This window comes from Ischnura elegans, chromosome 10 (assembly GCF_921293095.1).
Source record: "Ischnura elegans chromosome 10, ioIscEleg1.1, whole genome shotgun sequence".
Taxonomy (NCBI): Eukaryota; Metazoa; Arthropoda; class Insecta; order Odonata; family Coenagrionidae; genus Ischnura; species Ischnura elegans.
This window is the reverse complement of record NC_060255.1, coordinates 16,831,460-16,859,304: the sequence shown is the minus strand read 5'-3', so window position 1 is coordinate 16,859,304 and position 27,845 is coordinate 16,831,460. Positions and strand designations below refer to the sequence as shown.

The 27,845-nt window shown below is 37.8% G+C and overlaps 3 protein-coding genes across 4 annotated transcripts in view; 1 reads left to right on the top strand and 2 right to left on the bottom strand.

Annotated features, from left to right (window-relative positions):
* Window positions 1-1,212: 1,212 nt before the first annotated feature.
* On the bottom strand, window positions 1,213-17,331 carry LOC124167038 (ubiquilin-1). The gene is made up of 10 exons (XM_046544809.1): window positions 16,923-17,331; window positions 16,297-16,495; window positions 15,146-15,387; window positions 9,691-9,829; window positions 9,477-9,590; window positions 7,573-7,928; window positions 5,579-5,733; window positions 4,724-4,937; window positions 3,257-3,389; window positions 1,213-2,603 (listed from the first exon to the last, which is right to left on the bottom strand). The coding sequence occupies exons 1-10, from the start codon at window positions 17,097-17,099 to the stop codon at window positions 2,527-2,529; spliced, it is 1,806 nt and encodes a 601-aa protein (XP_046400765.1). The 5' UTR covers window positions 17,100-17,331; the 3' UTR covers window positions 1,213-2,526.
* On the top strand, window positions 17,106-27,193 carry LOC124167040. 2 transcript variants are annotated; one of them, XM_046544811.1, is made up of 3 exons: window positions 17,109-17,192; window positions 21,753-22,001; window positions 27,106-27,193. In XM_046544811.1, the coding sequence occupies exons 1-3, from the start codon at window positions 17,168-17,170 to the stop codon at window positions 27,165-27,167; spliced, it is 336 nt and encodes a 111-aa protein (XP_046400767.1). In that variant the 5' UTR covers window positions 17,109-17,167; the 3' UTR covers window positions 27,168-27,193. The 2 variants fall into 2 exon arrangements, 1 of the variants encoding a protein (XP_046400767.1); XR_006866587.1 differs by lacking the exon at window positions 21,753-22,001 and having other exon boundaries at window positions 17,106-17,192; window positions 27,106-27,188.
* LOC124167039 overlaps window positions 25,637-27,845 on the bottom strand; it is a 196,846-nt gene continuing 194,637 nt past the window's right edge. The window contains exon 6 of the mRNA XM_046544810.1: window positions 25,637-27,398. Coding sequence (XP_046400766.1) covers window positions 27,129-27,398 — 270 coding nt within the window. The 3' untranslated portion in view covers window positions 25,637-27,128. The remainder of the gene's footprint in view (window positions 27,399-27,845) is intronic.

The following is a 27,845-nucleotide window of genomic DNA, read 5'->3' as shown; positions in this document are numbered from 1 at the left end:
GCTTCCTTGGCTGGGTGTCTCACTGTATAGCGGCATGACCATGGCACTAGAGTTGTCCGAAATTGGTAAAGGCCATTTTACAGTGCACGGAATTGCGCAGGTTAGAATTGCATTAATTTCTCCTCAGGGCGTGGAATTGCACAAATGAAATTAGAACAGTCTATCATGCAATCTCACATCCACACATTCTAGCATGTGTTGTAGAAATTCAATGCTTCACACAATGCAGATTTGATTGTGCCTTCGTACACACGTCAGGCTGTGTAAACACGTGCTGCATGTGTAACGGTCTTAATGAGCGTGAAATTGCGGCACAATGGCAGAAACAATATTCCAGACACTGCACTGAACAGTTGTTCATTGAAAGTTGTATCAGTCAGAGTCAGTCAGAGTTGAAAGTCAGAGTCAGTCTTAGTAGGACCCCTTCAACACACACTGAAAGAATAAGTAGACTAATCTCGAAGGCAAGTGATGTATGATCATACATTATGCAGCCACAGATGTGTGGATTTTTTTAACAAGTGTGTAAAGTCACTTTTCTTGTAGGCAGGACTGAATGAAAGACAAAAAAAATTTGGCGACGGCAGAGACCTGTGACATTTGGAAGGTGAAGACTGATGGATATCTTAACTGATTTATTTTGGAAATAACCACCATATTGGATATAACTGTGTTATAGTGAATCACATTCCATGGTTGGCAATGTATGCCCATAAATTTCAACCATATAAAACATAAACGATTTAAGTTTTTCCTGGTGAATACTTCTGACAAATATTTCTCGGGTTTGCATAAAAGCTTTAACCTGGATGCAAACCCGAGAAATATTTGTCATATAAAACATCTTTGTTAAGATAGATTAACTTTGACAAAAGGTCAAAAGGAAGAGAAACTACTCATTACTTGAGGACATTCCCAGACCTGCATTTTACATAGTAATTGTGAGGTAATTGTATTCTGCTGTAATATGGTCAAAACCAAGTAACACTATTTTGACATGACTATGACACGATTCGTTTCCATTGAGCCTTTTCAGGTTTTATTCTTGCTAAAATTTTATCAACAGAAATTTAGACTAAGGGTGCTTTAACCATCATTAACCTCACCCTATCAGGCTGAATGCATTATCTTGGAAATTACTATCAAATAAGGGAAGATGAAAATTCCACTTACTTTGGAGTCTAAAGTAAATCCAGAAATAATGATGTGATGTAAACTTTAATTCACACATACTTTATTGAGGAAAGTGATGGAAATATAAATATATTATGTGAACTCAAAATTCAGGTTCTGCCCATTAGAGCAAGAGCCAGGTGTGGCAAATTAGTTATGTAGAAATTCCCAACATAAGTTTTATTTTCTAACAATTTGTGGTCCAAAGTCATACATAAACAAGCTAATGTCCGATTAACATTAACCACCTATTTCAACAGAAATCACTTTTACCATTCTATTAGGGTATGCAATAAAATGTTGAAAACAATACACATGCAAATATATAACCTCACAAAATTAATTCCAGAATAGACTTCACACCTTAAAGAGGAATTCATGTGTACTTCTGATAACCTTTACTCATATATCCTCCAAGCAGAAACATTCATGCTCAAAAACAATCTATATTTCTTACGAAAAACCAAAGCTGGAAATTCTAAAGACAGCATTCAAGTTTTGTATAGTAGACAAAGTTATAGGCTGAGGGTTTGGAGCGATAATTTACCCCAAATCATCAACTTACGATTAAAAAATACAGTAGTTTACAGAGCAGAGAAAATAACTGAAAAGCATTATCACTGCTTTTTCCTTGGAGAACTGGAAATCTGTACCACTAATACACCGCTTTCCAATGAGCTCTTTAGACATAGAAGTTGCGAAGAAATTTTGAAAAGGCTAATGATATTTCCATTAGACTTGTAATACACTGCCAATTTCCTTATGGTAACAACTGTCTACTTAGCACAGTAACCAAATAGATGTGTTTGCCAAACTCATACACTGTGAGTTACACAAAAACTCTACCATAATTCATTGGGAATATCACTATTAAATTCAAGGCAACATTTCAGGGTAAATTCTATCAATTGAAGAGTAATTACAATAGTCCCCTAAACATCCAAACATATTTATTGAAAATACTTCAAGCAAGTTATTTCATTAAAATAACTAAATGAAAAAAGAAATAGTTTTAGCAAGAGCACAGCTTTCAGTAGATGTCTAAAATTAGTGACGAGAAAACATTTCATCGGTCAAACTTTATTTTTACTTACATAAATTGCTATGTATTTCACACCTGACATTTATCAAGTGAAGGATGGCTCAGAGCTTTGGTTTCAGCGCCCAGCACAAAGTAATTAGCACATATGAGGATAAAATAACGCACAGAAAGGATGGCTCCTGCTTACACACTTAGCCTGTCACTCATCACTGACACACTGCTGCCTCACTTTACGCAGCGGAATCGTTGAGGGCAATTTTAAAATGTACAGGCAGATTTTACAGGGGAGTCTGTACAGGCATTAGATGGTGTTAGCTTTGGGACATCTGACGACCAAGGAGTAGCCTTTCAACAGCAGCATTTATATCACCAAAAGTAGCAATCAAAGCTGAAAAGATAAGAAAGTGAATCTTAGACATTCATTCGCTTAGGATTATTTTATTAGCTGTGGTGTAATTTTAAAACTTTATTTCGCATCCCTATGAATTAAAAATTCAAACAAAAAAATCAGTGGAGTGATTCTAAGTTCATGACATCCAATTTGTCAAAGGCTAATTATTGTTGAATGAAGGCAGCAGCTACGTACATAGCTGCAGAATTAAGATCATATTCAACTTTTGTCCAATAAATAATAATTTCATCTCAAATCAGGTAGATGGGTGTGATGAGACCATCAGTGATATCTCTATAAATTAGCAGCAGTGAAAGCAGTATCCTTATGATGAATTATGATCACTTTATTTCAGCTCAGAACTGAACCTATATAAAGTTATAATCCTTTGAACAATGATGAGTCAGGCCTCGGAGCAAAAAATGGAAAATCACATAAATGCCAATAACTACTGAACCATGACCCTTAAATTGGTGATTTTTGTTTCATTTTGAAGAAAAGGTATTAATGCACACTTTGACATAACTTCAAGTAATTTGAAGTAATAGAGAAATCGATGGTGGTCACCTGACATGATTTTGCACTATCTGCCCCATATGAGGCCCAAATACTAAGATACATGAGGTTTACCCTTGATTGTCATACAATACCTTGAAGATTAGCTTCTCTATTCCCAAATCCCATAGCCGTGAGCTGCTCCAACTGTGTACGGTATCTTTCCTCGGGAGGTTGAGTCCCACCAGTGGTCCCCCCACCTCCACTTTGTGATGACATTGTTGATATCTGAAACATTAAACAATAGACCTGTGTATTTTTTCCATTGGCTTCCAAATGTTTTTCTGAGAGAAGTCTGCACTATGACCAAGGAGTCTGATAATCTGGTCGTTCAATAGTCAGCATATTAGTGAAGACCTTCCTTTAATGGTGGTTGTACGTAGTGGAATGAAGTACCTGAGGGAGTCATTATGAAAGAAATATTTGCCGGCCTCGGTGGCGACGGGGTAACGTTCTCGCCCACCAAACTAGAGGTCGCGGGTTCGAGTCCCGCCTGGGTAGGTTTCCCTGATCCAGGGCATGGTCGTTTGTGTACGTTTACTTGTTACACTTGTTGAACACCCCGGTGTAAAATGGCCAATAAGAGCTGTATCCGGTGGTTTGAGGATAAAATAAAATAAAAATAAAATATGGCAGCATTTGTTTACATCAGGTGATAGGGTCGACATTGATAAGTTTCTATTGATTGATTGAGAATGCGAGAAAATTTAGCCAATATTTGTGACACTCATTTTGTTGTAAATTATTGAATTCCCCCGTAAAAACATCAAAGACCCCCTCGAATTATACTGGTTACTACCACAGCCCTCAGAATCCGGATGAGTGACAACAATCCTGAGGATGCTTGATTCCAGGTGTTTAACTGTAAATAATGTATTTCTCTGAATTTACCCCTTGGTCCACATAATAATTCAAATAATTTTGTATAAGAGGAAAGTTGTTCTAAGTTATAAAATATTAAAAAAAGCAACCAAAGCGCTGAGTAAATCTATGTTGTCTGCTGCAGTGGCACACGCTGGTAAATATGACGGATCTAGGTATTAAATTACTTTTAAAAAAGAAACAATGATTTTAAAGCAACTGGTGTCATTGATTTCACTATTCACGGAACGATGAGGTGGTTCCAAAAGCATTTTACACCAAGAAATTTTGACGAATTACTGAAAAACAAAAGAATTGCCATGATCACAACTTCGAATGCTTGCATGCATGCTTCGAATTTTTTAAACCATCCCTTAAAAATCAGTGGATAGCAAACTGAATAGACTTCAGTTTCCAAATGTCAACAAAATTAAAACAAAATAATTAAAATTTAAAATAACTTTGGAAAACAAAGGAATAGCAATTAATTATGCCTGCCACACCATAAATTATACCTTGACAGTGATGTTCAGGTTGCCTAATCAGTCACTTACACTTGAAAATGGCCCCCTTGGACTTTTTCGCTGCAAATATGGGGCAAAATAGGGGGGGCAAGAAATACAGCAATACAAGTTTACTTAAATATATTCATCCTTCACTGAAACTGAGGAGGTATTGATAAAAACAATGGAATTACTCACCATTCTTGCCATAAACTGGGAGAATGCATCAGCATTTGGCTGTTGCTGGGTAGCACCAGTAGATGAAGAGCTTGTAGTGGTAGTCCCGGTGGATGATGGGGAAGTGGTGGTAGTTTCAGTCGTAGTTGAGCTTGACCCAGTAGTACTAGCAGTTGTAGTCGTAGTCCCTCCCGCGGTTGGTACTCCAAAAGGTGGAACAGGTCCAAGTCCCATGCTTAAGAGTTAAACAAAGAGAAAGAATACAACATATGTTGTTTGCTGAGTTTATACTTTAAACATTTTTAACCATTCACATGCTAGGTTACTTTTACAAGACATTAATAAGAGCAGTAATCCAATTTCTAGACTGATACCATAAGAACTAGTGTGACACACTTTACCAAAAAATTGCAGAAAAAAATGTGATCTCTTATGTCTAGTCTGCAATGAACCTCAGATGTAACCCATAGTAGAGCCAAAATACCATAAATGAATCCTAATTCCATCCTTGCGGCTAATATATATAGTACTCATTTAAATGAATAATTTTCTTGTGAAGTTTTCCTTATTATACAGTGAAGCCAAAGGGGTATATTAATTTACGGTAAAAGGAACTATGAAATTTTTGAAATGGGTGATAGGTCATGAAATTTTGGCTCCTATAGTAATTATAGTTTCAGGGACAGGAAATATTTTTGTAAAATATATCCATACATACACAACTCTCACCCAAAACGAAAAATGTTGGCATCATTAAATCACATTCCACACAATGAATTATATCTAACTGTTACTAAATAGCAAAGAACTGGCAAATTCAATGTCCCCCTCTCCAACTAACAAATGAAACCATTCATCTTAATCGGTTAACCCTACCTGTTGACGAGTCCAGGTGCCAACTGCCTCAGCTGTTCAATTCCCTGTTGAATTTGCAGCAAAGCATTGAGTGCCTGGGGATTGGCCATTAGGTTGTGTACTTCAGGATTCTGAAGCTGCTGAATGAAGTTTGGTAGCATTAGCCTTAACTGCTCCTGAAAATAGAATTTGGAAGGGAAATTAGTAGTAGCACTAACAAAGGTCAATGAAGATAGCTTTACTTCAGTGCACAATCAACATCTCAGATGGATAAATTTCCATAAATTGAGTGAGTTTCTGTCAGACTGATATCTTGACTCTTGAAGGAAAAGGAAGACAACAGGTAGCATGAATTCTAAGATGGAAATTCAGAGGAAATGAAAAAAAGTGTTTGCGGATATTAGGATACAGAGTAGGCAATAACTGCATTTACAAAAGCAAAGGGATACTTTAGTCCATTAAAGATGAATGGGAGGATGAGGAACAACAATTTAGGTGGGGAATGGAATATCCATTATGAAAAAATGAAGGCTGGACATAATACCATGCAGATAGATGAAATCATGTTCAGTAGAAGCACATTATTGTGAGCATGACATACATGCATCAAGAATCCCATAATAAAAAGTGATTGCCAATGCACCCTCAAAATCCATATGAATGATACTGAAAGAAAACTTGATATAGCCAGGCCAAGCTGTACCTGCCACGGAACACAAATCAATATTGTAAGATGTACTTCTTCAGAGTGATACATGAGTAATTAACTTGCAAGTAACAGTGACCAGTCATTTTAAAGGTGAGGGGTGAGGGCAAAAATAATAATGCCAAGCACAGGTGTACGACATTATTTTACAAGCTACTATGCCTCAACGCACCCTATGACCAGTAAATGTAAACTCACTAATTGGAATACTAGGTACTATTCAACTGAATGGCTAGCTGAGCCACCAGGCATGAAGTATCTACAAGGGATCTACACTGTTTTATACAATAAAGCTTTGTAAGGGAAGAGAGCCTGATGAAGACAATCGTCAAAGGACAAGTGGAAGGCAAGAATGGAAAAGGAAGACCCCGAACAAAATATATGGAACAAGTAAAGAGAGATGTGAAAGAGAAGAAATACGTAGGTGTGAAAAGATTAGCTGATAGGAGAACTGAGTGGAGAGCTGCGTCAAACCAATCCTAGGATTGTTGACCAGTGATGATGATGATGATGATGAAGGGAAGAGAACCAAGGATAAATACGAGGCTGCCTTGCACCATCTGGGGGAAGAGCAGGGAAGTTGTCGAGGTCAAGTGCTTAGCTGTTTGGAGCCAAGTAAGAACAGGGACAAGAGATTGCCACAACTCGTGGTATTTTATAGGGGTATTGTCAATCACCTAGATCTAAGAACATAGGATTTATGATAGTCCTACATTATGAAAGGTCCAATGTAGTAGATTTTAGCATTGACATTGTATCCAAAACTTATCTGAATCATGCCTCTGATGTCTAGTCTGCCATTCTATATTATTTAACAAGATGTTGTCTAATATAGCATTCATCAGATATTCAGAGTACCCTTTATACCGCGCTTCCACTATAAGTAAAAATTGACCTAAGCATACTAACCCTTCATTACTAATACATAAGCACTGCTATACTAAATAATAGCAAAAGAAGGCTATGGAAGCCAATTTATTTATCACTAGGCAGGATATGACACTAGAACAACATCAAATCATCTCAGTAAAGATACTGAAAAATCGTCAAACTGCTTTCAGTTCCAACTGGGAGGAGTCTGACATTAAGTGAAGCTCCGACAATTCTATGCTAGTGAAACAATCAGCACTTTATTCACTTAATTAGAAAAATTCATATGCCATTAATGGTACGGTCAGTATTGGCCTTCAGGCAACGATGAAACTACCAACACAAGACTAAAAGGCACAGCTAAAATAAACACTTAGTAAATCAACTCACACCCACAGAAACTTCTGAGCCTCAAGAAAATAGACACCCAGAACCATACCTGGAGGGCAGGATTATCAGCAAACATTGGATTCGCGTGCATAATTTGAGTGGCAAGTTCAGGATTTGAAGCAAAAGCCTGCAGAATGGACTGAGTGTACGGAGCACTGAGCATGTTCTGCATCAGCTGGGGGTTCTCGGCCATCTGCTGCATCAAACTCTGCATCCCCGGTGTGTTCAAGAGGCCGGATCTACCACCCGGAGTGCCAGTAGCACCACTTGCAGCAGCGGCCCTCCTCCCTTCAGTCGAACCGGTACCACCTGCGGTGCCGCTACCCGGACCACTGCCACCACCAGACCATGGGTTAGGAAGAGGGTCTCTGTTCTCCTGCCCTTGCTGAGGGTTATTTGGTGTGTCTGTGAAACATTTTACAGAAAAGTACGGAAGTAGTGAGTAAAAAAAACTAATTTTGCAACGAGAAGAGTCAATTTTACCAAATAGTGCCAGACCAGCTTGATCATGGTTTCACTTGCCATGGGACACTATGGAAAACCAAGAATTTACAGGAAAATTTGAACTTAAGATAGGTCAAAGAAAAGGAACAGAATCTTGTATAAAGTCGGAGGAAGAAAAGTTAAAAAATCCTATTTATTTTTGAACTATTACTTTACAGGTAATTGAGTGCATAAGCATAGTTTGGAAGGCAGCTCATAAAAATCCAATTTCTGAAATCATTGGTCGTGTAAAGACTTAAAGCATATAATGCTATCATTTCAGCTTGGATAAAAACTTTAAGTACAGCAGACTCCCGATTACTCGGCTGTGGTTTATCCGTGTTGCAGATTATCTGTGCATGAGTTCATGCTCCTTGGACGTTTTCCGTAATCTTATTTTAAAAATTAAATCGTTTGCAAAAGCACCAGGTTATTTGCATTAAAATACAAGGCTAAACCTTTCGGAATATTCTTCAATGGTTAACCATTCGTAAATTAAGAGAAGTGTTATCTACGATCTTTAATTTTATATTTCATAACGCAAATGCACAATTACTACCGTGGCCTTGCATGCGGTTGAATAAGGCCCAAGATAATGGGAGATTTCTTTGCACTCGGGCATGTTCACGCCGTGTTTACTAATCAAGGTCAAACGGGAGAGTAAGGGAATAGTAGATGTGAAGGCAGCTGGGGAAGTGGAAGCAGAGATAGCATGAGTCATTATGGTCAGGAACTTGCTGGCATTGAAGTCCTGGTTTCATATAACTGCTGCTGTGTGATGGCGCGATCGTACACCAGTTGCCTTCATGATAGTTTCCAGCTCCTTCTTATCCCAAGCATTGTGGTGCACGATCGTGCTCAATGATCATGGATCCGTGTCCCACAGCAATTGCATCCCCGTCAACTTGTGCAAGATGTTACTATGTGGCGTGCCTGACAGTGTAGTTTCCGAAAACGCGCAATGGTTTCGAAGAATTCGTGCAAACCACTTTCCATAATTCGTGATCTTGCAGATACGGTCACTTGGTTTTAGGAAACCAGGTGTTACACGGAATATTAGGAATACAAGTGCCATCACGTCATCGCCACAAAAAAGATCACAGCCATGAAAAGAAAGCTCTCAATGATTCCGGAAAGTAATCTCAAATAACAGACAATTTACGTAAATAATAACTGACTGTTTGATTTAAGTAAATTATGAAAGTTTACAAGAAATTATGGAGAAATTTTGGATTATTCGTGCCGCCTCTTCCCATCACTAGTCCGGATAATCGGGGGTTTGCTGTACGTCCAAATAAAATTTGCCTCCCACAAGTGACCTATTGATCACTTATACGCCAAGGATATCAGTAAAGCCATGTGGGAAAAGTCATGTGATCGATAACAGTAAGACATTATTAATACTGTAAAATTAATAGCACTCCCATTAAGGAATCCATGAAGTGGACATGATACTGCTACCTCTCTCACCAGATGAGTTTTCTACCAGGGCAGCGAAAGGATTTCTGCCAAACTGCTCAGTTGCTGCACTTAACATGGGTTCTTGGATGTCTCGATACATTCGTTGTAGGGCATTATATCCACCTAAGAAAATAATTTCCAATAGAACGAAAGATAGCCACATACTATCTTATACTAATTTATCATATTGACACTCAAATGTCTTAGATGGAAAATAACTCACCTGGAATAGATTCTAAATTCGACATTGCTCTATCATGGCTCCTCATGAGCTCCTGGAGCATTGATGGATTCCTTGCAAGTTCCATTGCTTGCCGCAGAAGGTCTGGATTGTTCAGGGTGTGTGTTATTTCCGGATTACGCTAGGAAAATAAATTAGGAATTAATTACTTCCCGCACATTAAAACGATACAGCAGCATTTGTAGACTTTGGCAGATACAATTTCCGGCGAAATTCAATGGAAATGTATGATATTTAACATAATGTAAGCACTTGTCTCATTTCCACACTTCTTTAGATCTGCCGACCTGGGTTTCAACACATAATTTCATTTTCAACAAATTTTTCAAAAATAGGCACTAATCAGAAGTTTTTATGGCAGGCAATCCAGCATTTACCTTGTTAAATTCAGCACTAACTTCTTAAAAACCTAATTGTGAACATTTTTATTGCACCCCACTCCGTCAGGAGGCAATTGTGTCTTTAGTACAGTGAGTCCTCGTTCTACGTCATTTCGCGATAACGTCGCGAAAATTTTGAGACCATCATTCGTTTATCGCACCTTCGCTTCGCGATAACGTCAAGGCTTTTAAATTTCGTGCGAGAAAAAAACGCGAAGCGGCGGGCATTACAGGTTGTTCGTTTTGTGGGCGGTAATACAGTCGGTCTAAACGAAGTGTAAAACGGTGGGTTTATTGTTAATTGCGATTACGGTTTTAGCAAATTTTCTGCAAAATGAATTCTTAGGTAGATGGGCAAGGTTTTACTTGACATAATGGTTTTCAGGAACCTAAAAAGTGATTTCAAGGAATTTTTCCGTGTAGAACTCTGGAGTTTTTGTCGTCACTTTTTTCGCCGTGTTCACAATAATTTTGGTCACGCTCGCCCGGGCGACCACCATAGCGAAGCCGAAAAGCAAATGCGGGAAGATACAAAAATGGAGAAGGATTTACGTCACTGTTGCTATTGTCGTCGATGAACACAGGAACTCGTATTTATGCCATAGTTTGGCATTCCCATGGTGAAAAAATGCCCCAGATATGATACGCTAAAATTTTTTCGCGTAGGAATTGTGAGGTTTAGGAGCCGATATTCACTTTTTACATTGTTTCTTATGGGATATTATGTTTCGATTAACGTCATTTCGTTTATCGTCACATTTTTCAGGAACGGTAAGTGACGTTAAATGAGGACTCACTGTACATTACTTATGAGAGTAAAAGAAATTAACACATTTAGAAAACATGGCAAAATTTGTTACAATTTACAGGAGAATTTGAAATTTACTGTTATGGACCAATTTTTTAAAAGAAATATCCATGACTGTATTTCCTCACTTTTCACCAATAACTGTATGATTTAGATGGTCTACCCCAATTGGATATCAGCCTAAAATGAATTACTATACTAATTACGAATGAAACATGTTAGATGTGGTGGCTCTGATACATCATAAGTGTAAGAAATCTAGCAGGTTCCACTAAAAAAACTTCACTTACTAACACTTCATGTTTAGATGCCTATTCATTTTCAAGTTTTTTTCTCCCCCAAACTTGAAAATGACGTCAAAGCGTTGAAATGTGTAGTTTCAATTAATAAATTTCTTGAGCAGAATTTTCAATATTTCTTTTATTAAAAATGAACTTATGTTCATGTTGTCCAACAATGAAATTTCCTGAATTTCTTTTATTATCTGACCTACAAAAAAAATGTTAAAGTGACCCTATGAGTCAGCAGATTCATCTGATTTATTATGCAATTCCGGGATCCTGAATGGTGTTAACTGATTTTTAGGCATTTTGATGATTCATTATGCTCCATTTATTCAACCGTCAGGGATATTTTAACACAAAACCTAGCTTGTAAATAGGTACGAAGCTTCTTCAGGTATGCCATGTATTCTAAGATAGATACAATATCAATTTTGTAGTTCCTACTTCATTAGTTCTGGTGCAGAAATGTCATCTACAATTCAGAGTTGATTAATCAAGTGATAAGGACTTAACTTACATAATATACTGATACAAAGGAAATTCTAAAATGAATTACTATCATTGCACTTAACATAACATTGATTTACGATCCATTTCATCAACCATTTAATCCAGTGCTTGTTCAATTCCTATCGGCAATGTTGCATCACTTGCTTTGCACCATCAAGGCAGTAAACCTTTTACCAACTCCACTATTTACAAAACTAAAAGGGCTTTCAGAGAACAGTAAGTATAGCTTTAAGATGCTAGTTTTAAGAAAAAAAGTTCAAAGTAAACAAAGAAGTGCACTTCATGACCTTATATACTACAGAGGAAATATCTTTCATACAATCAGATACTTTTTAGCTTTGAACTGCCATTGGTTTAATTACTTTAACCCATTGTGGTCCAACGTCAAGGCTGACTTGACAGGCCTAGAGCTAGCATCAAATCCAAGGACAAGTTTAGCTCGACATCACAAGGCGCTGAGATCATACAAGGGCTCTCATGAGCTCCTTCAACCCTTCTAGTGCCAGCCTATTTTGCCTGGTTTTGCTGAAGAATGCCAGGGTTTTTTTTTTTGGAAAATTTGTAGGTTTGTGCTTAAAAATTTACATAAAGCCTAATACACATTTACAGAAACTACACTTTTTTTTATTTGCATCCAAAAATTTCGGGTATGTTACAGCATGACGGATACTAAAAATAGTTACCAAAGCTACATGAAACACAAAAAATTGAAGGCGTGAGTGTAAAAAAAACCTAGTCGATAAATTGGCACTCTTTGCACATAGCCCCCGCCGATAGATTGGTCCGCTGGCACTTTAAGGGTTAGACAATAAAATAAGAACATTTAGAGGGAATCAACCCTGTAAATTATTTTTTCCCAAAAATTATTTTAAAAAATAAAAATAAAACAATTTGATAAAAAAATTAGACCAGAAAGTGTTAAAGAGTACATAATCAAAATTAAGCCTCTCCAGGACACACTAAGGGATTTGCGTCGTACATTTAAAAAATCTATGAACTCAACTTAAGAGCAATGGTATTGGTTTTTAGCTGAAAATCATTCCTACTCTACCCGAATTCAACAGATGCCATAGTTTGTTGTCTTCATGTGCTCTCTATACCTAATGGCATGGGGGTAATGAATTATATTAAGGCCGTTTTACATGGTACATGGAATTGCCCAATCTGACGTATGTGCGAAGGCGCAGTCAAAATTGCGTCGTGTAAAGCGGTGAATTGCTAGAACACATGCGAGAATGCGTGGATGCGAGACGGCAAAATAGCCCCTGTTCTAATTTCGTTCATGCATTCGTGCAATTCCACCACATTTTATAAATTAATGCAGCTCTAGCCTGCGCAATTCCGTGCCCCGTGTAAAACAGCCTTTACATGAGATTATAAGGCATTCCAAGATAACCATTTTTCCCACAGTTTGAATCTTCATTCTTAATTAATTAGGAAAAATAGAAAACATCAATAAAATTGGAACTTCATCAATTGCATGGTCACATCATTGAAAATTTCGACAGGAAAAAAAAATGGTATGAATGACATTTTAAAACCTATTCCTCGACCTTGATTGAAATCTTCTCCTTTAATTTGAGGTCAGCAAGCATTTCATTCGCAACAAGTTAATGTAATACATGCACTCCCTGATTAACAGTCCTAATGATTGAAAAAGGATTTGATGTTTTCGGGGCGAACAATGCGGGTAAACTGTTCTTGGGATTCCCACCGGGTTAATGGTTATGAAAGAATTAACCTGGTGGGAACCCCGAGAATAGTTTACCCACAGTCCTAATGATTGTGACTTGTTCACTCAAATCCCTGTGGGAAATCACTTTGGGTAAATAGAGTTAACGGACAACATTAACTGGTTGCTTAACTGGCGGCATATCTATCTGAAAATGGAGAAATCCAGGATGGAATCCTGATAAAATCATCAATTAGAGAGATCTGCAACAATTCGTGGGACTGAGCACAGGGTTACTGGTTCAGGGATTCAAAGAACATTAGATCGTCACACAGTCAAGCATTTGTCATTAAAGAAATGGATAACTCAACTTTTCATTCTTTCATTCCCCAATTAACATAATAAATCCAGTCCCCTTTCCTTATAAATAATCCTTCACTTTTAATTTTCTCTCTCAATCCCTACTTCAACATGGGGTGGATCTTTACTCATCAAAGAGGGAACTCTTCACTGACGTCATTTTCCAACATCACTGATAACTGTGGACTGTACAATGCAAGGTGGCCAAAATGATTGATTAATGGTCTGTGGAGTGGTAGATATAAGAAAAATTAAACTCATCAAGAAGAGATTTGCTTCATTAAATAAGAATGATACCGCTAACTCTTCATTATACGAAGCAGAATAATACAAAGTTTTGAAAATATGAAGCACAAATTGCAGTTCTAATGAAATCCCTATGCCATTTGTACCGCGTGTTCGAAAATCGAAATTTCGAATAGATGAATTTCGAACCTCGACCCCCTGGATTAAGTACCATTCGTTTTTATAAAGGGCACACAAGTCGGAAAAACTTGACTGCATAACTATTAACAATGACATATTTACAATGGTGGTTGGTTTAATACAAATATTTTTTACTTTATTTATATACGTGCCAAACAAAATTTGCAATCCTATTTTTGCTTCCTAACTAGAAAAAATGCTGTTTCCTTCACTTTGAAAATATTCCTTAGAAGCAAAATCCTTGATAAATCTCCTGAGTCCATTCTTACAATGCACCTTAGTTAGGCAGAGGGCATACACGTATTTATGGCCCTCGAACAGGGCTCTCCTCCGTATCAAGTCTGGACTTAAAAAAATTAAGTCTCCAGGGCTTCTTTTTTTTTAACATAAGAGTGAACTTTTTTCACTGCTATAACTTATTTTCAGTACCTGTTCATGGATCCTGAAATTTTAATTTTAACTTAAAATTGAACTTTATATGATTTAATAGCATTTCGGATACATGCGGAGATTTCAAAGACACTGAGATTGAAGATTAAAACAATTTAACTGCGTGTTATACTTATTACAAGGTGTAATGCGTACTTAACCATAATTTATGCCTGAAAATCAACTGCAAAAAATATTTATTGAAGAATACTTTCACAGAAAAAAATCCAGAAACATATAACTTGATACTTTAAAGACAAATGGAATAAGAAAAAACAAAAGTACTTGTCTCTGCTTGAGGCTTTGGCAGTGCATGATTGCAGTTCTCTCCATAGTTTCCAGGTTAGCTACGTCAATGCAGCTAACCCAGAAACCAAAGAAAGAAAAGTACATGTCTTCAGCTGTTGGAATTCTTGGATATTATTATTCTTCTTGGAATTCGATGATTAAAAAAATAGATAATAAAAAGCTAACCTACGATCGATCAAGCCTTACATGAAATACAATTCTAATGGCAACTTGAACAATCATTCACTAAATTACGTGTGACGCTGTGAGATTTACTTACTTCCATCAGTTCTTGCATTTGTGGGTTCGATGTAATAAGATTCCTCATGTTTTCTGGGTCATTCATGAGTCTTTGGACTAAGGGATTATCCAGTATTTGACGGAGCATGTCGGGATTGCCCAAAAACTCTCTTTGCATTTGAGATTGGAGGTCTAGGAAGTTAGTTGATCCCATTCCCAAGCTTTCCAAACCCGGCAGTCCTCCAAACGATCCCAAGCCAAATGGCGAAGCACCTATGTCAGCTTCATAGAAAGATGAAATTTTATACAAAATGAAGCAAATACCATATGTTTAAGGGGATACAAATTTCATATGAGTAAATTAATTACAACACATCTACAGTTTAGCTGACTGAATTACCAATAAATAACTGATACTCTTTCGGTTCTCCTCAACATTCCCTACTTTAAATTCTCACAGCATTCTCAGTAAAATAATATATGATGGGATATTGCAAAAAATAACAGAAATCAATATGCCCTTAACATCAAAAAAATAAAATAAAATAGAAAATGCTAGATTAAGTTTTTTTCAATTCATTTATATTAACAATGTCAACAGAAAGAATAAATCGAGCACCACTTAGCTATCCGACGGTAAATAGCCAGGGTGAACAACCACATTGCTTAGTATGATAACACATACTGTTTTGGAACACTCATTAACAATTTGACCATACAATTGCTTACGGCAATGGTAGACTATCCGGATATAATAAACAACTCCATGAATCGTCATGATTACAATAAAACTAGATTTCTTCACTAGAACTTGATAATCAGCAATTCTACATTTCGCGTTTGCAGCTTAAGAAACATTAGGCTATCGCAATAATTAACCATTAATTGCACACCTCACCACAAATGCCAACAGTACACGAATTCATTTTCCATTACACAATTTCTAATGCCATGGTTCATTTTCGAAGAATAAGGTTCATAAATATGGGCAGTAAGGTTAACTACAATAAAAAAATACATTTTTGCACAGAAATAGTCCCTTTCAAAATCAGTGTGTGCCACTAATACGAATTTCACCTTACCTAGGTCACAACTATTAGTAAAAACCTAAAACTATTATCCTTAAAAAATAAAGAATCATCCACGAAGAGTAATAATAGGGGTCACAAAGTTAACATCATGCAAACTGACCTTGTGGCCGAGGCTGGCTGGCAGAACTCGAAGATTGTTCATTCTGGCGGCTGCTTCGTTTAATAACTAAATGCACTGTAAGGCCATCTTTTATGTTATGGGTGGTAAGAAACTCATGATCTTTCATAATCTTTCCCGCAAATATTAAGCATAATTGATCAGGTTCGGCGTTGAATTTCTTAGCCACTTCATCTTTGAACTGAAAGAATAGCAAGTTTGACAATCAACTAATTGAATATCCACTTCAATCAAAACAGCATACGATAACTAAAATTTAAGGCTAGGAATTAATCAGAGACAGTTATTTCATCATTATATCTCTTGTAATTGTGTGACAGTACACGTATCCTCCAAGTGAGACATGGCAATTACCTATTGTGGGGATGTAATACCCGACCAAAACAATTGTGAGTAAACGGCAAGACCTTTCACTTTTATTTATGAGAGTAATATCGTTTTTTGGTCAAAATATTGACATTAAATAGTAATTTCATGATCTGTACAACAGTAAATCGACAATAGAATCACGTTGTGCGTTTTACTGAACGGTAATATCCATGTTTGCACGCTTATTCCCCGAAAACTATTGATGGAAGAGACCGATTTAATGAGGATTATAAACTTACATCTTTTATTGATGCATCTGGTGATATTTCAATAGTTTGTTTATCGTTTGGTGTTTTAACTGTGACATTAATCTTCTTCGGCCCGTCTTGCCCTTCCGCCATTTTCGACCACTGGATGACTCGACGCGAAATTTGTAATCCTTCGGCTGGAGCGCTATGTGCTATTGGAGGACGCATTTGATCGTCATTTTTAGTAGTACTGCCGCTTGTTACAAATGTAGAAGAATGAAATAACCTTATTTAGGATGGACGTACGGCTGTTACTTCAAGGTAATGTTAAGCATCTGTTTTCACAAGCAATTTTGAAATGATTTTTTTTCCTTCTTTGCCGGTAGTTATTATTGTTGACGCAATATCTGGCAATGACAACATTGTAGACATGCTGAAGTCGCTGTTATTTCGAATTTTGCTGCATTTTCACGCATAGAGATCTTCGCCGTTTCCATTGTATGAAGTAACTAGCTCTGTTATGAATCCTAAGTATTTATTATATTTTATTGACATGAAACATAAATGCTCTTTTCTTGTGGCTGAAGGTCACCAAGGTTCCGCTCTCTACTGTTGCCTAATCACGAATCCCGTCTGATGCCGCCTGACCCGACTACGCACTACTGGCTCTTGTTCATTAGTGTTAATGATTTTTCTCGTTAAATAAGCTATTTATCCACCTAGAATTCATTTATGCCCTTATTCTTTGGAAAATTATAATTCTTCTAATGGACATTAAATTGTAATTGTTTATACTTATGCCTGAATTCTTTTACAAACCTCATATGAAAGGCTTTAGTTTTTAATTTTGTGGGTAGCAAATGTAGAAATATACTTCTGTATTCATGGGCACTTAAATTTGAATATGCGGTTAATGAGTATGATTTTTCATGGTTTACAACAACTTATATTATCCTCTCATTGGTGGGCTTCTCTTGTTTCATATGAAAATGTAATTCTATTTGCTGCTTATTACTCATGGCACCTATTAACCAGTAATAATGTAGGGTACGTTGGGAACTCTTAACCTTGTATGTGTTTTGAATTATTTTTGCCTGAATATTACCTTTTCACCTCTTGTTAATGATCTCCTTGTTTGATTTTGGTCTTGGTCTCCTCTTTCCCAATGGCGTTAAAATTATTTTGTCATTTGCAAATCACTGCTTGCTAAGTTTTACCCAATCAATATTCTTTCTTGAAACAGTCTGTTTTACTTTTATTGATGTGCCATTCTCAATTTAACCATGGAATATCATGGAGACACCACAATTTTCTCCAATAGCTTTCCTCATTTTTGCTTCTTTGCAGCTGGATCGAGAAATTTTATTCTTGTATAAACTCTGGACAATTCTTTAGTCTTTTTCGAGCACTCAGAATTCATTCAGAATTCCAAGCATTGGATTCCAAGTCATCTCCACAAATGCAATAAATATAGGTCATATCGCTTCTCTTGTGAGTCTGCTGTTCCTAAAACAAAATTGGTCTTCATCAATGAACTCGATCCTTTACTTTAGTTACCTTATAAATGACACTTGTCCATATCTTCAATGCATATGTCATCCGGCCAATGGTCCTCAACACCTCACAGGACTGTGTGCACACATGGAATATTAGGAAATTAAATTGAATTTCCATATATTCAATTGAAATTTATCACTTTTCAATTGAACGGTATTGAATATTTCGGGTGCTCTCTTGGAATAATTATGATGATGTTCTTAATTACGTCCCTTGGTATCTCTCCTGTTGAGTACATACCATGGTTGGTTTTTTAAAGCTCTACCATCAGTGATGACCAATCCTTAAGAGCATAACACCTAGCACCATAAGTAGTCATTGAAATCATGGAATCTGGGATTACAGAGATGCTGCCTGCTCAGTGGCCCAGAAAGATAAGGTCCAAGGTTTGATTCCTGGTGAGGGGATTTTTTTCTGCGTCAAATTTTGTTTTTTTTTTCTATAAACATCTTTCTTTCTTTGCAGCCTCTTGTGGTCTATATTCTATGGTAATTAAGTTGCGCTTTTTAAGTTTTTGTATTCATGGAATTTCTTCTTTCTGTAATGAGATCTTTGTCTTCGGGGATCCATGGCTTTTTCTGGGCTACTTTCTTTCCCAGAATAACATTTTTCTGTCTTCATATTTTTGCCTTTTTTCCAACTATATTTTAGAGGATTCCATCACTATCTGAAATAAAACAAAACAGAGTATCTACGACTTTTTGCAATAATAAGCTTGTGATTTCCGCTTGCCTTCCACATCCCAGTGATGCAGCTGTTGAAGTTAACGGTGAAGTGCCTGTAGTGTTTCTGTACAAATCATTCTGGTCCCAACCTCGCTCGTAAGAAGAAGAGCTGCTGCCCTATCCTTACAGGAGATGGAAAACATAATGGGCCAAAATGCCAATTTTTTTAATTATTGATTGTGATAGTTTAAAAAATAAAGATATCCATATTTATCTGTTGTTTGGACTGCCACCTACTTCTTGAGATATTCTATGCAAAAAATCGATAGTCTTTACCCTTTTGCAGATAACCTGATGACATCACTAACTCCTGCTAAGTGAGTCGCTAATTCCAGGCTATTCCTTGGCGTTGTGCATGTGCCTCTCGTTGATCATTGCTGTTTACTTTCTAGTGAGCAATACCTCCCATTAATGAGCAGTTTTCAATGAAAGAGTTTATGAACCGAAGCTATAATGTTGTCACCAACTCAGGAGAAGTTTGTAGCAACTTTAATGATATTTGTCACAGTCTAATACGTCTGTGCAATGCCGAACAGCTGACGGAAAATTTTCAGTTCTGGGCCACTCCACGATTTGCAGTGCGCCCACGAAAACAGGTTTTGGCGTCCTACTCCCCTCACCCCTCCCCACCTCTCCTCCCCTCCCGGGATCTCTCCTGACCATGTGATGTGCGCGTACGATCGGCCTCTTGCTCTGTAGACACCGTCTGAGTAGGTCCTCTCCGCCACGCCTCCTGTTCCGCCCATCTAGGTAAGTCCTGCTGTCCCACCGCCCACTCTTCAGTTTCCTCTGGTCAATCTTCTCCGCATTTCTTGATGTGCAATCTTTGTGGAAATTAATCTTGTCAAAAGAGACTGTGATGTACTTTTACTTGGTGGTGCATCCTGTGTATGCACCTGGCGCCCTATAAAAAAATCTCTCTTTCAACCAAGGTTTTGGGGAACCACCCCCAATCTCTACCATCGGTGGTGCGTTCACCGGGAATGAGCAATGCATGGGCAACAGGCAGTTTAAGTTAGTAACTCGTGTTTCCTGCAATGTGGGATTTCGTCACATATTGCCTATAATTTTTATGAGAAAATGGCTGAATTAAGAAGACTCTTTTTTGGAAACACATTTCCCATCCATCTGCTGAATTATTTTAAGAAATAGTGATTTTGGCTCTCAATGAATAGCCTCCACTAGTTGGTGGTCCTCCATCTCCAAGTCATGGTATCTTTGTAGTTTACAGTATCACCTCATTTACACAGAAAATAGACCAATACCACTTTGGATTGCCATTGCCTTTTGTCCGTGACCAAGCAAAACTGGTAAAAAGGCTTCCGTGGTGGCTAACCTCCTTGTCAAAAGGTGGGTACAATATGCACAACCTGATGAATATGCTTGGTCCTTTTAAGCTTAGCTTTGAGCATATTTTTATTGGATAAATTACATATTTAGTACTGTTCTGTTTCAAATGGCTCCTGTTGGTCCAATAAAACTTGGGTGTTGCTGTGATTCGTACAGCTGGACTGGAAGTAGACGTGAAAGTCACTCATGGATTTTGTCTCTGTCGAAAACACTTTACAAATGGAGACATTAATAAAGTATTTTCTATTACTTATCTAACAAGTAATTTCTATTATTTAAATTGTATAGTCATTGTTAAAATTGTACTGTAGATACATATGAATTGTTAGAAAATATTCCTCTGGACCAGGAATCGAAGCATGGACCTTTGACTTTCCAGGTCACTGCGTAAACCTCTACTCTATCCAGGTTCCTTAATTCCCATGGCAATTGTACCAAGGCTCATTGTACTAAATGTCAGGCCCTTGCATCCCATCAAAGATTCTAACACAGGGAGAAAGGACTTCCAAGAAGCCACAACCTGTTGAGAACCTTAAACGTGCGCTTAAAGCTAAAGCTGCTGTGGCATTTTTTAGTGTACCCCTCCCCAAAATTTCTGGTCATAAAATTGCTTACTAAGCCACTGTCGGGGTGAAAAACCCTTATTTTGCCGCTGGATTTTCATCCTTTGGTGTATTTAACTTTGCACCCGTGCGCGTGACTGCGTACAAAGTCACTTGTTCCTGCAGTGCTTTGAAATTCGTCGCTGCAGACCAGCGGCAAAATAAGGGTTTTTCACCCCGACAGTGGCTTAGTAAGCACGACCCATGCCACATGTGCCACAGTGTGGACTTGTGACGTCAACATCTTGTTCGGTAAAACCCATCCCGAAGTTCGCTCTGAGAAAATGGCTTGGTGGTGTAACTGGCTAACACACCTGACCGGCAATCGGGAGATCCGGGTTCGAATCCCGGCTAAGTTAAATATTTTTTCATGGCGAACTTCATCCTTTGGTGTATTTAACTTTGCACCCGTGCGCGTGACTGCCTACAAAGTCACTTGTTCCTGCAGTGCTTTGAACATATCCTTTGTTCAATTTGTACTGAATTGCCAATTTAATCACACTCAATCATATTTTTGTGACCTGTAATGATAAATGTCTCATAAAAGTATAATAATTATGAGGCCAATAAAATTATTGAAGTACATAGTAGAAAGAGTTCTCAGGTTTCCGATGGGGTCCATGGGTGGATTTATTCCAACAAATTAGGGCATGGTCTGCCATCATCATTTTGGGCATCTGATTTGGATCCTGGACTAGAGAGGGATCTAGGGACCAGAGATCCTGATTACCTACCCAGAAGAGACCCTGATGTGTCTATCCTGATTACCCATTACCAGTCTGCCATCGTCCTCAGGGTCTTCATCTTCTTCATCACTCTGAAGATGATGTCAGGCTATGTCCTTGAAATGTCAGAGGAAATCAACCTGAGAACTCTTCCTTTCATCAATTTGCTGGGTAAGCCTGAGATCCTTCATAAATGTGAAAGTAGTTTGGAAAACACAGGGAACTTCAGATAGATGTTTTGTTGGTCACCTTGAAATGGATTCCACGTCCTTACTGGAACTTGACTTAGCAGTTAATGAGATAAGTGCTTTTATGTGACTTGAATTAGTCTCTGTGGTTTCCTTTTCCTATGATTATCTTGGTGTTTTGACCATGGGAACTGATATCTAATCAATAATTTTTACCACCACCTCATCTTGTTTCTTACCAATGGCTACTCATAAGCAGTGAACTTAAAGGGAGCAGCTGCCTCAATCCCTGACTGTCAGTGGTTACTCCCATGGCGTGATAGTTTAAACCAAATTAGGTTAATTGCTGCCCTTAATTTTTTGAAAAATATAGAGGGTTAATGTGGGACAGCAATGGTTCTGAATAAAAAACTGAGAAATGAGTATGTAGTTAACATTGGTCAGAGGAGTTACTGAATATTACAGTAAATTTACTTCTCTCCTTCTGATTTCAACCGAATGAGTTGTTCAATAACTGTTGAAATTTCAAGATCGGAATCATTCTTTTTCTTCAGGATAAATATCCTGAGAAATTATCTCAATTTATACATGTAGTAGTATTCCTTATCTTGGCTGTTGTGCATTTATTTCGTGGGTAAATAAACAAATTCCATATAACTAGTGTCAAAAAAGTAAAACTGATTCAATCTGAAAATTTAAAATATTTCTTTTGATATGAGAATGTTGAGTACCTTGGTATGTCTTGCATGGACATTTCTACCTTTGAGTGAGTGTATGCACATCAGCTAGTCATGGGTGGGTAACAAGCAGTAGCGACTCGTGAGTAAAATGCTGGGGAGGGCACACTCCACACTCCACCGGTCAACATTTTTGAATATTTTGTGTATTTTAGTGAGTTTTTAAGGTAATCTAGGTATTAAATTTGTGATGCCATATGTCCTGTTTCTTTCAACAAAAATACCTAGTTTTCCTAATAAAGCTTGAATGATATACATACCAAATATCACTCACTCGATAAAACAATTTACATACAATAAGCCAACTGGTCACCAAAACAAGGTATTCCGCAACACTACAACACCAAGTAGATGCCAGATTATACGGCCACCGGGTGGCGCGGCGATATCAACTCACTAGATACGTCGCTGTACGCATGCTCGGGTGGCATCCCAAGACTTCCTTAAGGCACAAGCTTAGATGCGCCATAGCACCAGCTGCCCCCACCACTACCACTCTTCATATAACTGCATGTTAATGGATTGAGAAGATCTGGCCAGCACCCCACCTCTACAAATACGAACTTCTCATGCTATTTTGGCGTGTTTTTCCTACATTTTTGATGCATGTGATTGGAAAAACACTTTGGTTAAATAGATGTATAATTATAATTGAATAAGTATTTATTTTTTTTCCTTTTTCAAATCTTTGGGAGGGGTGGCATCTGAGAGTCCTTATGGGAAAGCCGCCACTGGTAATAAGGACGATACTAACCCTTTCGGGTCAAATATCGGCAGTAGCAGATGAGCATTTTCATATGCAATAGAGCTAACGTTGCCTCAAGCTGGCGTGGTTTTTTCAAAGCGAACGAGCGGATGTCGACCAGAGCCGACAAAGAATAAGGGAAGTGGCCGCTGAGGTAGCGATGGTCAGAGGCATTCAGGCCCCGCCTGAGACCCAGCTCAGTGAGGCCTTAGTGCCACTCCTCAGCAATTGGCCCTAAACCTCCTCCTCATTTATGATCCCTCTCACTAGAGAAATCTGTTGTGAATGGTTATGCGTATTGTAAATGGTTTTTTGTCGAGAAAAATTTTGTTGCATACCTCAACCTCAATGTTTGATATTTTGAAATGAATTATTTGTTTTTTTTTATGAGTGTAAGCTATTTTAAAATGAAATTTTAGCTTTACCATTGACATACTTCTGGAGTTTGAGTCTTAGTGCCTTGTGTTTACTAACTTTGTTATTATCAACACCAGGGGTGCAGCTAGGAATAAAGGCTAGGGGGATTTAAGGCGCAAAACACTGGGGTTTCTGAGGGTGTGGAATACCCGCTAGGGTAAGCGGGTGGTGTGGGGGCCCTCCCCTCGAAAAATTTTCAGATAAATGGTTGAAAATGGTGAGTTTTACGGCCTTCTGAGTGATATTTTATTAATATTTACACTTTTCTATAAGTAATATTAATCCAATTAAGTTAAATGGATTAAACTAAAAACATTTCTGAGCTCTTGGGGGGGGGGGGCGGGGTTTATCCCCCAAAACCCCCCCTCGCTGCGCCACTGATCAACGCTAGATACCCGATTAAAATTTTACAATGCTTAAAAAATGTTAGTTATTCCAGTAGATGTGTTAATTATTGAAAATGAAAAGCAATATGTGGTTTAAAAACACTGGTAACGCAATAAGTTGACCATGGCCTCAATAGGGTTAGAGGGTCTAGTCCATTGACGAGGGTAATGGCCAGGCACCCCATTGAGTTTGGTCCCAAATTGGACAGATGAGAATTCCTGCACGATTTCTCCCCTAAAGAAAGAGCTCCATTCAGAGAGATTTATAATATTCTTAGGCTACTCTTGGCACAGAAAACATTTTCCTCTCGTAGGTGCCAGCAGGAAAGGGCTCATCATTGCTAGTTAGTTTGTTGAGCTCTTTTCATGGTATTAAACAGAATGACCATTCACACAACAGCAATAGACCTGTGATTTGGTGAGCAATGATTTTACAGTTGCTTGTTCAACTTTGTGGAATTTTGCCGTGATGATGGGAGTAATTATGACTTTTTTATTTTCTGCATAATATGTGGTGAATGAACCGATAATTCCACTGCAAAAGCACTCAAAAATCGCCCACCAAATCAAATCTGCTCATCTAGTAGCTCAACACTACGAATCCGTCAGCTGGCAGTGTCAGGAGCATAAACGCTCACCTCCAAACTTGGAGAATAGGAGATTGGGCTACTAGATGAGCGGATTTGATTTGGTGGGCGATTGTTGAGCGTTTTTGCTGTGGAAGTATCAAAACATAGTGCGTAAAATTTCCAGGAATTTTGAAATTTGGATATTTTTTGAAGTGTATGGTGGAAATCTGGTGAATGTGGTGGTGTCGAAGATGCACTTACCTTTCTCGCTGTGCAAGGATCTCCCTACCCTAAAATCTATTTCGATGAGCCTGCCCCTGCTTTTTCCTCTTAAATGAGTCCCCAACCTGCTCAAATTCTATTATTACATTTTGACCCCACCCACCCATCCCAAAAAATAATATTTATTTAAATAAATATAGTAAAATTCCCATGGGAATTAAGGACCTGGATAGTGTAGTGGTGTGTGCAGTGGCCCAGATAACATAAGGTCCAGAGAAATTTTTTTTTCGTGGCAATCAATTTGAATGTTCTTGGAAATGACATGATGTAGGTATGTTAGAATAGTTCAAGAAAAATAAAAAAAAGAATCCACATAGGTTTCTGTTGTGTACGTGATAAACTTACCCCTGCTTTAGTTGTTGTCTCATATTTTTTCATATGCAATTCTTTGTCAGTAGAAGTGAGGCCTCTCCGATATTAGTAATAGGGTAAGAAATGAAGGTAGACTTTTTCTTTCAATGTCATGTATTTTGATTGAGGAGATTTGCAATAAAAATGCAATTGTACTAGGTAAAGTTGGATAAATTAAGTAATATATTCTAGACTTACCAGTGACATGGTATAATCCAGCAAAGAAGGTATTTACAGAAGATGTACAAGAATAATAATGTCTTAAAGCATTCTACAGCATCACTACACTATTAAGACTGCTTAGTTTAATTTTCACTTTGGCTGTTTTAACAACCTGGTTGAATGAATTGGGATTTTTGTACTTGTATATGGTAGGAATGAAAATTCTATGCCTTTGGACCTTTAATAAACCACACTTATTCTAAATTGAAATCCCTGATTGATATTGACTGATTGGTGATTACTCTATCTTGTCATACTTATGGAATTAATTACTTGCAGTTGAGTTCTTATCATTATAATTATAATGGATGGTGACATGCATCACTTTTGAATGAGCTACATCTTTAAAAAACGTTCTCATTTTTAGATTTTAAAATTAATTTCTTGACTGTCACTCCTTTCTCAAAATCAAACACAAAATGCTCTGAAATCTGAGTGTGTACATTTAAATTTTAGGAACCAAATGGTACCTAATATTGGAGCAATGAGAATGCAGTAACATTTTAAAATATTGTAACAAAACAAGAGTATGAGGTGCAATTGAATTTTTGAAACTACTCAACTTGGTTAATTTGACCCTGATTTAAGATTTGACTGATTATTTTCACATCCAATTGAAAGAAGGTCACATGAGGCAAGAATGCCAATGTCATCATTCAGTTTCCATCCATTGTGGCTGTGTAAAGCTTTAGTGAAGTCTGTAGTTCATTTTAACACTGTAGCTTACTTTTATTTACATTTGTAAAGATCACAGAAGGGCATGTACTCAGTTGTTTGTGTTTAAGAAGAGCTTGAAATGACTGAACCACACAATCACGCCTTTTCCTAGATTTTTTGACTGATTCAAAATGATACAAAAATACTTATTATCATATTTTAAATATAGTTGCTCAGTTTTTGCACCATATTGAATCCATCACAAATACTTTACTTGCATTCACTTTTTTTCCTAGCACCAAAACAAGTCTTGAAGGTTTTGATTCCTACAGTGCTGAAAAGATTCAGCACCTGGCTTTCGTTTAACAGGCTTTGGCCTGTACGATCACAATTCAGTCTCTCCGCAGCCATAGAAACGCACTTTGTTCTTTCTGCTCTCATTGTCGATGATGATAATGAATCCATCATCCACACATGTGACATGTCAATTAGTCTGATATTTACGTTGCACTGACGAAGAAGGCTTCACTTAAGGGAAACGTTCTATGATGAAGAAATAACGTTTTATGTACACTCCACATCAATTTTTTCAAAAGAGGCACGAAGGCAAAGTTACATGACAGTCATATGTTGAAGCCCATTTGAGCTCCATTCGTGAAAAAAATGTGTGGATGGTTGTTAAGCTATTTCTTCATTTCAGTCACTTGTTCTTGTCTTTCAGGAGGGTCGTGCTCGTCTCTTCCGTCAGACAAGAGTGGAGAGTTCATGGGGAGACGTTGGTGAAAGGGAAAGTGCACTCAAGTCGAGCGTGGCGACTGGAACTCCATTGCTACTCGAAGGGAGGCCAGAAGAGAGGATGGTTGTCGATCCACCCGCGTCCCTCACGTGACTTCCTCCATTGACCATCCCGCTCCGCGAGCCTTTCATTTCTGCGAGGGCGGCAAGAGGCGAGAGGGGGTCTGGCGATGGCGAGCGGACATGCTGGTGGGCCATCCTCGCTGCGTTAGTCTTCTCCTGTAGCATTTCTTTGTTATGTGCATTTGCTTCTCATTTTTTGAACAGTTTGCAACTGAATGATGAGCCACATTTTTGAAACTAATTGAGGCTCGCCAGGCCATTTATTCAATAAAATTCTGATGGATTCATTATCATGACTTTGTCAGCAACAGTGATATCATCTAATGTTTCCTCTATGATTGTAAAGCTATTCAATTGAATGGCATCCATGGATTCAGGGATTGGCCACGCCTCCTGTTTTCAGTTGACAGCAGTTTCACCAGCTTTCCACGTGCCATCTTGAGGTAGAAGTGACTCAGAGTGACCAATTCAACCAGAAAATGCCAACAAGAATGCTGGTGGAACTGTTTTCAATTAAAATCACTGGATGGAGTGAGAACCTTGAAATCATAGATACCTATCAATAAAATTATCTCAATTTTTCTCTTTTTTAAATCTGGACTG